Source organism: Taurulus bubalis (genome assembly GCF_910589615.1).
Source record: "Taurulus bubalis genome assembly, chromosome: 15".
NCBI lineage: Eukaryota > Metazoa > Chordata > Actinopteri > Perciformes > Cottidae > Taurulus > Taurulus bubalis.
Genome location: NC_136603.1, coordinates 9,878,108 through 9,894,531, shown reverse-complemented (window position 1 = coordinate 9,894,531; position 16,424 = coordinate 9,878,108). Strand labels below are relative to the sequence as shown.

General features: G+C 41.3%; 1 protein-coding gene across 1 annotated transcript in view; it reads right to left on the bottom strand.

Moving 5' to 3' along the window:
* The window catches only part of map2 (microtubule-associated protein 2), a gene marked incomplete at both ends in the record, with an annotated part of 34,369 nt that extends 22,630 nt beyond the window's left edge, over positions 1-11,739 (bottom strand). The window contains 4 exons of the mRNA XM_079230772.1: positions 1,407-1,622; positions 4,053-4,127; positions 5,269-5,358; positions 11,529-11,739. Of these exons, the coding sequence (XP_079086898.1) occupies positions 1,407-1,622; positions 4,053-4,127; positions 5,269-5,358; positions 11,529-11,739 (592 nt within the window). The remainder of the gene's footprint in view (positions 1-1,406; positions 1,623-4,052; positions 4,128-5,268; positions 5,359-11,528) is intronic.
* Positions 11,740-16,424: the final 4,685 nt, after the last annotated feature.

Below are 16,424 nucleotides of genomic sequence, written 5' to 3'. Positions count from 1 at the left end.
ACCTTGAAGAGCTGCAGTCCATTACAGCAAAACAAATGAGTGCTTCAGATTCTCAACATTGGGTTTTTAACTGTGCAATGGACAATGTGGGGGCATACAACCTTTGCTTTTTTTTCAGCAGCAATTACTGCATAACATGTTGAGTTATTGTGTAACTACAAGATTCAGAAGCTTTGCAGCCCAGTGTTGCTGCATGTGACATAGATAAAAACAATGTTTCTACTAGATGTTTTGTCAGCGGTTCCAATGACAGGTTGGGGGAAGCTGGGAGAGAATCAAGCTACATTAACAACATACTCTTTATATCTCTTCTTTGTTGTGTGTTCATTGAACGAATGTCAGTGTTTTCCCTGACTAATTTGGCCTGGCGAATGGGTCACACTGGTGAAGAACACGAGTTTGTGTTTTAACTGCATGTCTAATTAATCAGAGCCCACAAAGCCAAATTACCATATGACCGGTGGCTGACAAGCAATGTAACATTTAAAGGCATTTGTGTTTCAGGGGAGTTGAGTTTCATCATAGTATGTTTTGGGAGTATAAATGAAGTTGTTGTCCTCTGTTGAAGCTTGCCAGCCAAATAATTAATTTGTTAGATGGATAACGTAAAAGGTTGTTGTGTGTTTGAACAGTCTGAGAGTAGATATCCTGAAGTCCTAGCTCCCCTTTAAACTGTCTCTATCTTGTGTTTCTAACTTCAATAAAGGTGGAAAGTTGGGTGCAGGTGCAGGTGTATGTGTTTGCGAGTGAGTGGAGCTGAAAGTCTTCCCTGATGCCAAAGTGAGCGGGTGACAGTAACTTAGGATGTGTGTGGAGGGTTTGATATGGTACGGCATAATCAAGGGGTTGAGGGGTCATTTTGAGGAATAAACCAAAACATAACTCTGGGAGATGATTGGTGCAGAGGAATTAGCGCATGGAGGTCATCAATCATGCACCGTATATCTCTGAGTATATCATTCAAGAAAACCATTTGGACCTCACTGTATGCCCCAAAACTGAACCTTGGTGGTGGCGATGTGGTCTCACGGATGAGAGCTGTAATGTATTATGTTCATTGAGTGAATCACTGCTATGTGTCGGACTTAACAGCGTGGCAACCACAAGTAGCATGGCTTTGGATGAAATAAATGAAGAAAAAAAGAATTATGACTGTTAAAAAAATATGAAGTTACTCAGATTTTGAGCAGACAAACACCACAAGGATACACAAACACACACAAGGACAGACGGATAGACGAATAGACGAACTGACGGACGGAGAGACGGAAGGACAAGAGGGATGAGGGGAGGAGGTCAAATCACAGAAGGAGAGGAACTTAGCATTAAAATGAGAAAGGAGAGAAACAGAGTGAGAGAGAGGAATGGAGGGGGGAAATGGCAAAGAGGAACCATGCGTGGTTCACCTTCAATCTGTCTAAAGGCCACGGCCTGCCCTGTGGGGCGAGAACCCGAGTGCGTCCACTCTGGGCTGAACAATGGGTGGTCATAGTACTCCTCGTCGGAGTGGTAGGGGTCGTCCTCGGGCACGGAAACTGAGATGGAGGGGGCGAGGAACTTGCACCTCTCCCGAGAATTTTGGAAGCGGCGGAGAGGGCCCGCCTCCTCCTCATCCCCTACATCTACAAACAAGACAGACACAAGGAGAAGAACTGCAGGGAAATCTGGACACACGGACTGAAAGAGAGTGAAGAGGAAGGAAAAGATGGAAAGGAAAAGGGAAAAAGAAAACAAAAAAATGGAAAACACACCAAAGAATGTCCATCTTAAAGGTGATTTCACATAATATTGCGTCTTTGATATCTAGTTTATCTTAGAACACATTGACAGAATACCAATGAAGAGAGATTTTGCAATTATTTTATTATTTTCAACTAATTTCCATTTTTACTTTCTTAAACAAAATAATTAACACTTTTCAGTTTGGGAAAAAATATTCAACAGCAGTTACCGGACCATATACCGTAGCGTGAAATTGTGAAGAAAATAAAACTAAAACGATTCATGGAAGCATAGTATCTTAACTTGGAAATGTTTCAGTAGATCTATTGTAACAATTTTATGATCTTTATATTTTTTAGGTTTTGACATAGATCCTTTTTTTATAGCTGTGAGACAATACTTAAAGGAACAGGAGGTCATACAGAATCAGTAGTTGAACTGGGGCTAGCTGTATTTTATTATTATTATTACGTACGTTACAACATAAATCCTCAGGTTACTTCTTAAGATGGACATTTTTTTGCGAAGAGAGGAGAGTTAAAGCTTGAGGAGAAAAAAATGGCATCAACAAAAAAAACACTAAAACAGTGAGAGTCACCAGAGAGGGAAGAGCAAGAGGAAGACAAAGCTTGATTGAGGGCAAAGAAACACAACACAGAGGACATTGATAAGGAGACAGTGACGAGCAAATCAAGGGGGACGAAGCTTTGGGGCCCAGCCCTACTCTGCGACAAGCAAAATGAGTATATTGCATCGGTTGAGGTAATCAACAAACCGCTTCACGGATGAACGATTACATCTAAATAAAAGACATACAACACAGACACTTAGAACAACAATTAAAATACTAATACAGTAGTAGTTGTAGGAGTAACACCATAAGTAACATGTGTGTTTTTGATTTACTGGAACCAACTCCTTACTCCTTAAATCTCAAAGACATAGCTTATCCTCTTGTAGAACAATGGGAAAGTTATATTTAAATGAACACCATCTCTAAGGTCGTGACTGAGCCTTGCAAGAATAAGTCTACTTGTTTTATATCATTTATATCATTTGTATCACCACTGATACAATGAGGCCTGCATAACTAAATCTCTTCATCACTCTGGTGAAGAACACTGTCTCCTTCTGTAGAAAACTCCTATCAACTCAAATCAGTCTCACTTGCTTCTTCTAGTGCACACGAAACACAATGTTACCCCAACCGACCATCTTTATTTGGTGCATGCTGACCCATCTACAGACTCCTCATTACATTCCAGCTGGCCTGCCGATTGCGTGGACATAAAGGCAGCATCAAGCAAACCGGCCGTTTAGTCACACTGTACAACTGTTTCTTGCAGGCAGCTGCATAAAAACCACTGCATTGCTTAAACTACAATTTAGAAGTCAAAGATGAAGAACCAAACTGTAAAAATTGAAAAGCAAAGGACAAATAATTTTATACATTGAAGGTACAAACAAACAAATTAGGGTAAAATCTTCAGTCTAACCGCTAGCTAACACACACACACGCACACACACACACACACGCACACGTACGCACACAAACACACACCGCTATATGCTAGTATCTTAGGCTAACTAACTTGCCAAGATGATTCGGTTTATCTAATCCTGCATTGCTACAGTGTAGTTTTACGTCTTACTTCTATCGCTAGGTTTTAGCTTTAGCTGTAGGCTTTGGCTTTAGCTTGAAGACAGCTATGTCTTCAAGTAAAGTTTGTCGAGCTAAAAAAATCGTCTCTGTAGCCATAGCCACCAATCAAAAAAACAACAACAACATACAAAAAAAGACAGAGGGCAATCACAAGACATGAAAAACAACAAAAATGACAAACAACAACAAGTTGGAGGGTTAACTAGTGTGGCTGTCATATTAGTGTGTGGGGAGACGACATGTGGATGTTAGAAAGGGAAATGGAAGAAGAGGATGAAAGAAAAAGAGTGCACTCGTTGTAACAAGGTAGTCGTGCATGTGGGCGCTCTTTTCTTTGAGAGATAAACAGCGATGACAATGAAGATGCCAATTGTATCTTTTCCAGGTGTACGATGAGGAGGAAGCAGGATTTAAAAGGAAATGAATGTCTGAAAAATGGAAAACATGTTCCTGCTTTTAGCAACTCTTTTATGTACAGGTTTCCTGAACGGGTACCAATGTGTGGGTTGTCCCCTGTAGCTGGGGCATGTGCTGACAGGCGGGATCAGTACTCCCAATGTGGTGGCGAGCACAAAGCTCCAGGGCTTCAGTCGGGGAAAAGAAGGACACCACAATCTCCTCCATTAGAGACGTACTCTAAAGCACACTTATCACAGTCTTGGCCTACCTTGTTCCAGAGGACCAAAGTGCTCCGCAGCCGGTGACGGGGGTGGAGAGGGAGGCAAATTTGTGGTGTCTTCAACTTCAAAGGCAGATAGATGAAAAGGAAGAAGCAGCATAGTCACAAAATGAGCACATACTGTAAAGGACTTTGAGGGTCTGCTTCCAATAACTTACAGTATATACGATCCAGCTAAGCGCTACATCAACACTGAGGAAGCTGTATTATAATCAAAAGCTGAAGATGAAGGGCGACAATGGTCAGTTTTAAAAAAGAATGTCAAAATTGATGGTGCAGAACTAGAGATATCTATTTTACTCCACACATACTAGTTGTTTGTCAAAACCTGCTGCCTGCATTACCCACAATGCTACCTGTCCCCCCGACAAGCAGAGTTGAGGAGTGGGTTACAGAGGTCTGGTAACTCCACATATGCAATTGTTTTTCTTTTTTTCTTTTCAAACTTGTCGCTTCAAGTAAAGATGAATTTAGTGAAATCACTTGAGGCAGATTTCATGCAGATCCCACTGGAGCCACTAAATGCGTAACAAATTATTTTAAAAAAAAATCTCCACATATGCAGTAGTACTCCCCAGTGCCTGTAAATATGCTTTGGTGTGTCAAATCAGTGGAGTTCCCCTTTCATGTTGCTTTGTGTAGAATGTCGTTTAAATAAATCTGAATCTAAAAAAAGTCTGCCTGATTTATTCTAACTTCCCACCAAAACACCCAAAGTCTTCTTTCGTTGTTGTTTGCTCACGTCATACAGAAAAGCCTATGAGTTACTTCTGGCAGACAACAGCCACACTCACTCTTCTCCTTGCAACATATCTTTGATGCACTACTTTCAAGCTGGCAATGCTCTGCAACATTGCTGCTGCGCTGCACACCTCAACACTGTGTTGTAACACTCTCTGTAGCTACAGATGTAGGTATTGAGTCGACAGGTCAACATGGGCTTGGGGATAATTATCATCGCTCCCCATTCTCTTCTGGGCTTAGCTTGGTGTATGCTTACTGGGAAGGATTGTTTAATTTGTAAATATGCTGTCTTGTGAATTGGTGACCTATCCAGTATGTGCCCTGTCCAATGGCAAGGGACAGGCCCCAGCACCCATGGAAGAAAGAACACAGCACTTGCATAAGGGGGAGTGTGTGTGTGTGTGTGTGTGTGTGTGTGTGTGTGTGTGTGTGTGTGTGTGTGTGAGAGAATGTGGCTTACCGGAGGGCAGCCTTTGAGTCTCCTGCTCTCCCTTCAGTACCGCCACTGCCTCCGCCGTCACTTCCTGCACGATCCGCGCTGACACTTGCTCTGAACACAGACACACACAAAAGGTATATTAACTTATTTGGCTATACGTTTTTTCTATAGCTCTGCGGTAGTACAGGAGACTCTAAAAATGGTTGGATCCCTGGTCTCGCAATAGTTTGCATGTCAAGTGTCCTTGAGCAAGACACTGAACCCCCAGTTGCTCCCTGGGCGTTTCTCAGCAGCCCACTGCTCCTAAATTGCTGTGGATGGGTTAAATGCAGAGACAAAATGTCATGTATGTATGTAAAAATGTGTAATAATAAAATTGTTATGAATCCCAAAACTGTCTGGAAGAAAAGATGCAGCAAATCCCAAGCTGCTCCAGTGCATCAGGGCTCTGTGTTTGTACTGGGCAGCTTCCAGGTTTCAATCTGCAAAATAACTGTGAGTGGGAAGCAGGATGTTTCCTTATCCAAACTGAGGGTGGAAAAGGACAGCGGAGGTTATATGCTGTACAACCATTTTACTGTAGTGCATTTTTGAATAATGTTATCAAGACCTGCTATGAAAACCCAGCCAGGGAGCTGAGAACTGCAGGGATGCTGGTGAAGGCTGAGTGTCGCTATGGAAACCCAGCATCCCTAAACAAGAGCAGACTAAAACTGAATCCTGGGTTATTTTGCTACTGCCAAGCTAAATTGATTGTTTTAGATTTTTCAAGATTTTGTGACAAGCGGAAAAATGCAAGGAGAGGGAACGACATGCAACAAAGGTTCCCAACCAAAACCAACCATGGAAGTGAAAAAATGACAACAGTGCAATACTGTTGTCATATTTGTAAGCAAGGTTTTTTTGTTGTAATTGTAATTACATTTTTTACCTTAAGTTTATTGCAATGCTGTGTGTAAGGAGGGCCTAGCAAAATAAGCTTTTCATTGTACGGAGTAACTGTCTGTTATCTGTGGATATGACAATACAAATATATTGAATCTTGAATCTTGAAGTGAGTGTGAGATATTTGATGCCGGTGAATATGTTCAGCTGCTTGAGGAACTGCAGCGGACTGTGAACAGCCAGACTGCAGATATGATTCCCTTCTTCCTCTTTGATCTTTTCAAGGTGACACTGTAAAATGCAATTTTACTTTGCAGATAGTTAACATTCATAAAATCAATAATTTAAGTAATAGGATATTTACACACTTCATTACAATACTAGTGTTAAAGGAGGACAGTACTGTAGGAAAAAAGGCTCAAGCTGAAACCTACCAAAAGCAAAGAGCGTGTGAATTAGAAAGAAAAAGGTAAATTCTCGACATGTGCTTTCATAAATAATAAAACTGATCTACAGTTTCTGCATGTAAACTTACATCTTTTCTGTTTGTATGGGTTGAAATATTGCATGGGGGGCGGGGGGCAACTGTAGAGTTCTAATCAAACCATGAATCATTAGCATATTAACAGTGGTCATGTGGGATCGGGTGGCAGTGCAATGCTTTACTGCTGCTGTTTCAGGACCTCTTTCTATCCGACATCGCCCACACACATCAACACAAACAAGCTGGCAGGCATACACACATGCAGTCACACACACACACACACACACACACACACACACACACACATGCATGCACGCACGCACGCACGCACACACACACACACACACACACACACACACACACACACACACACACACACACACACACACACACACACACTTCTTCCGGGAACGATTAACACAGCCCACTCACCAACTCAGAGCAGCCATTTGCCATTTCCAATAGCAATGTGTAATATACATGCACCACCTTTCAGGCAAAACCCCTTTCTTCCGATACTGGGAAATAGAGCTGAAAGGCGTCTCTACCTTATACGCAAATACTTAATAAGAGCGCCTATAGCTTCGACCTGGAGTCAAATGACGCTCCAGATGTGAATAGCTCCATTTTTGGAGTGAGACAACAGCATTGAGTGCCTGAAGACATTACACAACTCTGTTAGTACTTGACAGAGAACCCTGGGCACAACAAGAAGTAAACACACAGAGGAGCTTTTCTAAAACTAACATAGAATTGTGGACGCAATGCAATATTTTGCAGTTGAAAAAAATCATGACTTTGGTGACCAGCTGCAGGTGAGAAGGTAAATGATGAGGGGTGGTGAACACGGAAAGGTTCAGCTCCCCAGCCAGAGCACAGTTACATAACCGAAGACAAGATGGTGATCAGTGGTGGCATGTAAATGGGAGGATCAGGGAGAATAAGCTAATTGATTAAAACTAATCCTGGCTCATCATGTTCTAGAAAAGGGCATTTTCTCTTTGTAAAAGTGTTCTTGAGATTATAGACAGTCTGATGTCTGACCCCAGTCTGGATATTAAGTAATGTATTTGGAATAAAAAAAAAATAGTGCGCAATATTGTGCGATATTGCCCATTCGGTTTCTGAGTGATGGTGATTACATTGGAGAAATGCTGCCCTTTCTGGATTATTTTCAACACAAATTAGTATATTGTAATAACATATAGCATTTATTCAAGTTCAAAACTGACAAAAGGAAAGAAAAAAATTAAAAAGAGAGAAAAACATAACTGGACTGACGCTCATGCGTGTGCCTTAGGATTTTCAAGACTAAATGCTGTCTCTTTTCAAAAGCAACATTGAGGGCACCTTGTTAAATTAGGCATCATAGCTTAGTCTTCCAAACAAAGGTCCACAGAAATGCACTTGCATTCACAGATACATATCTGTAAACTATGACCTTGCCACATCCACAAAGATAGCTGGCAGTTATGACAACGAGCCTGGTCTGGTTGCCTCAGCATTTCCCCGACAGAGCGATGTCTGCCTTCCATTGGCGTTGGCTGGAGAATAAGCCACATGCACAAATAGCTGCTTTAATATACATGAAGGTTGCTTAACATCTGCGTATCTACATCCATAATCAACAGTAACCACGTATAAACACACAGAAACACTCTCCCAATGAAGTAAAAGCTTGTATTACCTGTAAGACAGGCAGACTGAAGCTGAGGAGGCTCCCGCTCTGAGCAGAGACTACGACTGGAAGCCCAGAGTCAAAGCAGCACACACACACACACACACGCACACACGCACACACGCACACAGCAGGACTGAGGGGGCAAGGAGAGAGCAGGAGTGCCAGTTGGTATGATACCAGCCGGCACCCAAAATGTGGTAAGCAAGTGGTTGCCATAGCAACAGACCAGTGGGCCACTGATTTGGGACCCCATCCATCTGCAGCCTCCAGTAGAGGAAATTATGGCTGTGACGTGGCTGATCATTCAAACCAATGTTTTCCTGATACACAACATGATTCACTCAGATGTTTGCCTCCTGAAACAAAGGCAATTTCTTAAAAAAATCACAACTGACAGAATTACATTAAAACCACAAACTGTGTGGAAAGTAGTATGTACTACAATTTAACATATTATGTTTTTTATGAATTTGATTATGCAATCAAATTAGTCACGGCACATAATCCCAATGATGACATATCTGTCATTCTTTCCAACCGAGTAAACTCTCCTGCAGTCGCACATACATATACTTGGTACAATCATCAATCTGACATTGTGACATCTGACATGTGATCATTTGGTCCAATCTCATTTCTGCTGCAGCCAATCAAACTGATTCAGGCTGATGAGATGGAGGGACTTTAACAACAGAAAATATTGTCCAGGCTTCTTGACAGTATGCCCAGATACTTGTGTCAGCTCCACGACATGGACATCAGTCAACGCAATATCCCGAGCAAAAGACAAAAGCTTCCTCGATTAATGCAAGCCAACCACTCTCCAGAATACGCTCAACAGCCCATTGCATTCTTTCTACTTCTATCAACTCACTTTGCTTCTTTCTGTCTCCCTCTGTCCATCTCTTTCTCTTGACCACTTCCAGCATGGCTGACTAGCTTTTTCAACTTTGTCTCCAAAAAAAAGTCAAGAGGGCAATTTCATGTCTCAATAGTTCTTGTTGTGTCTGAAAAGCTGTTCACGGGGAGAGAAGGCCCATCGAGTGCTAACATCAGCCCTTATGTCTCCCAAACTGCCGCACTCACTCCTGCCCTGCTCTGTAGCAATACTACTGTATGCTGACTAAAGGCTCTGCAGACAGCTTTAGTTACACAGCTGGTGTGGAGATATGTCATTTGTATGCTGATGACTACACTGCAGTGCATGGCTATTAGCCATTGTTTTAGACATGTGTTTCACTCACTTCTATTGAAAGTATAAACATTTGTTGAGAATCTTCTTACTTGATCTCATATACGGTCAATTATATTTGCTGATGAGGACCAGGAGAAGGAAGTGAAGGCACACCTCTAAATGCTGGGCTAAAACCTAGATCATTGGCTTTCCCTCTCAGAGAAAAAAGTACCGTTTTATTGTTGATATCTCAGTTTCAAGCCATTACTTTGAAATTGGAAGGAGGCTATTTCCAGCTCTCAAATCTTTAATACGTGTTAATAATGACCAAGAGGAACACACCTTTGCAGTTTCTTATTATGTCAGACCACTGGCTAAAAACTAGTCACATTTGTATTACAGAGCAATGTATTTACACAATGTCACGAGACCTCAGGACATACAACGTGGGTCATCATTTAACAAGCTGTGCTCCAGATACTTAAAATTGTACTTGTTTTTAGGACAAAACTTGCTTGATTTCACTGACAGAAATTGACCCAATTACATGTATTGCAATTATATTGGTCTTGCCCTACTGGATTCAGTGGGGAAAACATTTTAGTGTTCAAAGAGATTGAAATGTTATAAGCCACAAATAATTGTAACTTTTCACAAGAAATGTGCATATACTGTCCGGACCATTTTGATGCAAGCAAACCAATGCAGAGATTACAGCTCACGATCCAGGGTTGGTTTACTAGGAAATTCATCTGAAATTTGTGAGTTGCAATTGATGTGATGGGACATTTTAAAGACTCGTCCATCCACATATACAAAGTGAAAAACAATGCATTCACAAAACTAAAAAGAACAGTCAAATTATTTTGATTTTTCAATTGACTGTATTTATCAGACAGATCTTGACGTTTGCTTAATTCCCTGAAATGTGAGTTGAGTTGAATAAAAATGACCAGTTGGTTCTACGGGTGTGACACAATTAAATAGTACTAGTTGTTTAAAATATAAAAAACAACAAATATATAAAATAGGATCAAATCAGATGAGTTGCTGTGTGATTTGTTTTGTTAATGTTCTGTGACGGAGGCTGTGCAAGACATAACTGTTGACATTTACAGGTAAGACATAAGTATCTACCCACACATTATGTTGTGGTGAACAGTAGGCCAACAGAAACTAAATACACAAACACGTAGGAAGGTTAATGTGCAAAAGAAAATAGTTATTCAACATTATGTTAGTTTGTTGACATATAATTGGTTATTTAAAGTTTTTGAGGTATAGGGTCAGATCACTCTTACACTTCTCTTCAAACACTTTCAAATAGAAAATTTAAACAAGGATACTAAATAACTGAAGATGGGCATAAGGGCATAACAAGGGTTAAATGGCAATGAGCAGCTCTACTCCAAAATGCTGTTATCAGCAATTTAAAACTGGTGTCAGTGAGGTCATCGCATGCTAAATGGGCTTGTCTGAGGTATCGTTGAGTTGCAGGCTAAAAGAACAAAAGCCCTGGCAAAGTAAATTGTAGGGGAGCCGTTGCCATGGTTACATCATTGGTACATTATATTGTTCTGTTCTCCAGGGTGTGAGTGAGAGGGGGATGGCGGGTAGAGTAAGAGACTGATTTTATGTGTTAATTATAGCACCATTATTAACAGCAACATGTGATTCTAGTGAGGACTCAGAGTGCTGCAAACCCACGCACAAGAAGAGACAGGATACACACACACACATACACACACACACACACACACACACACACACACACACACACACACACACACGCACATAAACAGCAACAAACCCGTACAATGCATGGAAGGATAAAAATAAATAAAAAAATGCACACACAAACAAGCTCAAATCACATACACTTTTCCCCAACACAACCAACACTTACCATAACTGTATTATTGAAGTTATTCTTCAGTGATTATAATGCAATAAGCCCACTGACCCCATCGGTTTCCCTCTTATTTGCAAGTAGATGCCAAGTGAGCGTCTGGTGAAATGTAAAAGAGAAAAATATAAATATTATGAACGTGTCTTACCTGCAGTTATAGCGGGGGCACCAGTTAAGTCCCCATTGAAACCATTCTCCCTGGCAGAGTAGGAGCCCGTGGCCATAAGGGCCCCACTGGCCTGGCAGGTCCTGAAGGTGGAGGAGGAGTAGCCATTGGCTCCATGGGTGCCCGTGGCTTCCTGCCCCCCTGATGGGTCCCACTGAGGGGCACCGTCTTCTGGCTGTCGACTGTCTGCCATGCTGGTGCTAGCTAGCAGCAGGGGAAGGTGGGCAAGGGTCGGCTTCTCTCCTTCTGGCCGAGAAACATAAATGGGGTGGGGGAGGGAGGAGAGTGTTATTAACTGCAATGTTCAGAAAGGAGTGAGGAGAGTGAAGAGTGTGCCGACCAGAGGAGGCTCGAGGACATGCTGCATCAGTCACATTGACAAATCTCTCTTTTTGTCAGTCATAATCCTTGCTGCTGCTTCACTGAGCTTCACTGTCAACATTTCTGAAAGGGCACCTGTGCTTGTGTGAGTTTGTGTGTAGGTGGTTGTGTGAAATACTGTCCTTGGGTGTTGGAAGGCAGGTGACAGCCACTGGATTAAACCCTATTGATTTGTGTATATATAATGACTCATATAGCCAGTGGGCCAGGTGGAAATCACAGCTGGTTGAAAATGAACAGAGCAGACCTTGAATTTGTGTGACTTTGACAAAGTCGCGAGGACGTGAGGTGGGCTTTGATCAAACTGACAAGATCCAGTTCAGCGTCAGACAAATAGTTTGACTCACCAAACCCTTACGGCGTAATACTTTGTATCTGATAATCTAAACAATAAATAATCCCAAAACAAAAACGTCACACTTCATACACTTGTGTGAGGGGAATTGTGATCCGTACAACAGATATTTCCAGTGTTGACCAGAACCGTACATGTACATGTGCAAACCCGTGTTGTGAGCAAATGATTGATCAGAAGAGCATGGAGAGGAGATCAAGCAGAAGCAAAGGGATGGAAATATTGATCCGACCACATAATCCCCTGCAGAGGGATTCAATGATCTCTTGGACAGTATTGGGCAGAAGATGGGAAAAACAGATGAACGTCTTTGATGTAGACAAAGATCAATACACAAGGTTGTGAACGTGAAGACTTGAACTCCTCTTCTGTGGATATTGGAGTTAGCTGGATACAGTTTTTGACCATTTCAATCTATTTATTTTCATTTATTCTCTGTCATTCCACTTTTTTTCCATAGATATTGATGTTGATTTCATCACACAGTGCTTATTTGGGGCAGTATTAGCCTTCAAACAACCAAATTAACTTGGAAAGAATAGGATGGAAAGGATGGAGACAGAGAGAGGCAAAGGGCGGAGAGAGACAATGACAAGTGTGAGAGCACAAATGCTTAATAATAATTGTTGCAGGAGGATTGTGGCTGGTGTACTTCAAGCATTTTCTGTGCGGCCTGTGTAGTTGTGCATAAGGGGCTGTGTGAAGGAGCAATTTGTCATTTAACTCTGCAGTTCACAGAGACTCAGAGACTGAAGGAAAGTGTGCTGGAGAAAACCGTAGTCAACGACTGCAGCCTGCAACCAAGGCACTGCTACAGTGAGCACGAGTCACTGCATTCACAAAGCATTGCATCTACTGCTCACTGTCTGCACACTGAGAGGACGAAATAGAAAGGAATAAAATACAGTAAAAATAGAAAAGAATAGAATACTAATTATTAGTTGCATTGCTATTACCGATGCCATCACTGCTTTTATTATCAGTATTATGGCATCCACTGCTGCTGATACTATTGGTGGTCGTGACTTTTTCATCATGCCTAATGCTCTCATTATTATTATTAATTTCTGTCATATGCATTGAAACCAAAATAGTACAAAAAAAATAGTGTATCGCTGATATTTAGTATATTTATGATACCAACACAAAGTACAGCTGAGGCTGATGTGAAAGTCATCAGGTTTGCAAGTTCTGGTCATAAACCAAATACATTTTGGTTTTGACAGGACCAAAGTAGTGGACCTATGCCAACTGACCAACAGCATGACATTGCCATCACTGGAGCCTTGATTATTAGTGTTTGAGTAATTACATATTATATCTAATTATAAATATATAACATATTTGGAACATGTCAATGATGGGCTGCATGAGCTCAATTGACAGGTCTGTGGGGTTACAGCACACAAATAAAGGTTGAGAACCGCTGCAATAGCATATCACAAGGATGGAGCACAGAGGAGCAGAATAGCATTAAACAGAGAGAAAGAAGAGAACAGAAGTGAGTAGAATATGTGACGTCTGTAAGCCCCTTGCAGCCTATATGGATCAGAGTCAGAAGTCAGTGGAGCTTTGCATGACTCAGCTCTGAGGGGAACATCATAGTGAATGAAGCCTCTACAGAGACTCGACAGCACACAACACTGCACAGTCTCCTCCTAAAAAGCTCACTCTGTCAATGTCTCTGTCCTAAAGCCAGCAGCGGTACGATTTCCATCGCCCCTTAACTGTCACTATCCCTTCTGTTGCTTTTTCCACCGCTGTGCCCCACCTCGAGCCTCCATGGAAGAGCACTCTTAGTATTAACATCATAAAACACAGAGATGGGACTGCTGTCTCCTTGCTGTCTGTCTGGTGATGAAGGTCACTTCGAGCTCTGAGGCTCATTTCCAGTCCCAACATGATTATTCTGACTGGTGGCCAGGCTCAGGGTGCCAGTGGTGGTTCATGAGGAGGGGGGAAGGAAGTGTGGCCTGGCTTGCCGGAGGCCCGTTGAGCTGCTGTGTGCAACAGTGTTTAATTCTATGGTCTGTGTGTTTGGGAGCAAGGATGAGCAGCATGTGTGAATGAAGCAGCCCCACCTGACACGTTACAGCATGAAAACAGGGGGCCATTACCAAGCATTATACAAACTCAGCATGCTGGGTTTAGAGATTAGAGAGGCATTAAGCAACATTATCATGAGAAAGTACGCCATTCTCATCAGCCCGAAGCACAAACTGGGGCTGCATTGCCGTACAGCGGCTCACCTCTACTAATTTACATGCCATGCATTTGCCCCACAGTTAGAAACAAACAGTAGTTATTGGTACAATGTAAAAATGTGAGTATGACGAGCAGAGAGAGTGAGAAGGAGGCAACTCATTGAAGAGAGAAGGGCAGAGGGTTCACACACATATTACATCACAGGATACTATAAGTGTATTGTCCAGATAATATACTGTCCTCAAGGCATTGTGTCCAGTGAGGAATGAGATGGCGATACGATAGGCTTTGAGAGTGTCAGTAGACAGCAGTTGCACGCCAGAGGGATGGTTGATGCTCTCTCTCTCTCTCTCTCTCTCTCTCCCCCTTTCTCCCCCTCTCTCCCTCTCCCGCTTTCTCTCCCTCAATCTGTGCTGTGGAAGAATGGACTTGAATAGTGAGCAGTTGTCTGACACTGCTGCTACTGGACATTTTGGATCGTAACTCAATAAAAGGTACTAGAGTAAAAAACAGTCACTGGGAATAGCGTTGAACTAAATGTATCAGCCTCATATCAGGCTTCACATATTCACGTGGTTCACATTGTGAAATGATTGGTTCAACAAAACTACTTAGTAAGGTTAGAAAATAAAGATTATAGTTTGTTATTATGTTAAAAATTAACGCGACAACCTCATAGCGTAACAACAGTAAATGAATAACAATTACCTGTTGTTGATTTTCTTACATAACTTTACGTAACTCGCTTAGTGTTATGTACCCAGTGTTAACTCAACTTAACTTTTGGTTTCACATGGGACACGGAAAGCGGTCACCTGGGTGAAAGTCCTGTGCTTGTATTCTTCAGATCATTTGTTTCTTTAAAAGCAAGGAAAGGTGAAAGAACATCATGACAACCTCGAGCTTCACATTCAGACAAAACCACAAATAAATACTGGAAGCTGCCCAGTATAACCAGTGTGTTATTGATGTCCACTGAGCTGCTCTACAGTTCTGCCTGGCTAAAGGGCAGGAAAGCACCAATCAGATAGTGATATCGGGCCAGACTTAAATAGCTGAATTGAGCATCAGTGACAATGGGTCTAAAGGGTATTAAATTACATTATTTCGACTGACTGTACATCTGGGTATCTGGGTACTACGTATGTAGTATGTATATATAATATGTATGTATTGCATGCCGAAGGACCATGTAGCTGAAGGAACTAACAACAAATATGTTCGCTAGATTTTATGCTTGCTAAGATAAGTTATACCACTACATGCAATATCTGCAACGGCAGTTTATTTTGAATATTTTTTTATTTATCAAGTTTTTTTGCACTAGTTTTTGACTAGTAATGCAATACATTGTGGATACAATACATTTTGTTCTCATGTTATGCAGTTATTGTTTTAAACTGAAGTTTGAATTACTGTTTAAGTTTTGACCAATGTATTACTGCATTTAAAAGGTTAACACTTAAATTTTAAAATGTTTTACCAAGTTACTGTTGCATGATTTACAATTTTAATAATAAATAACAATTCAGTTCATATATATATATATATATATATATATATATATATATATATATATATATATATATACTGTATGTATACAAAGTTAGGAGAGAAAAATACCGGATCGGAACTCTATATTATATATATACCCAAAGGCCAGGTATCACATTCGGGACCGAAAACGTCATGGACACCACTAATGATGGGCACCTTGAACAATTGTCAAAGGAGGGAAAAGACTTACGGTACTTTTTCCAACTGCTGTTATCTGTTAATTGTGTTGAAGCAATACTGTTTTGTATTGTTGGGAGTTTTCATAGACTAACATGAATCATCTTAGCTGAACAAATTATCAAGCAAGAGCTGGCACATATTAATGGATTGAAGGCTAATTACAGGCTGTTCCTACAGAACAAAACCATCATACAGCAACC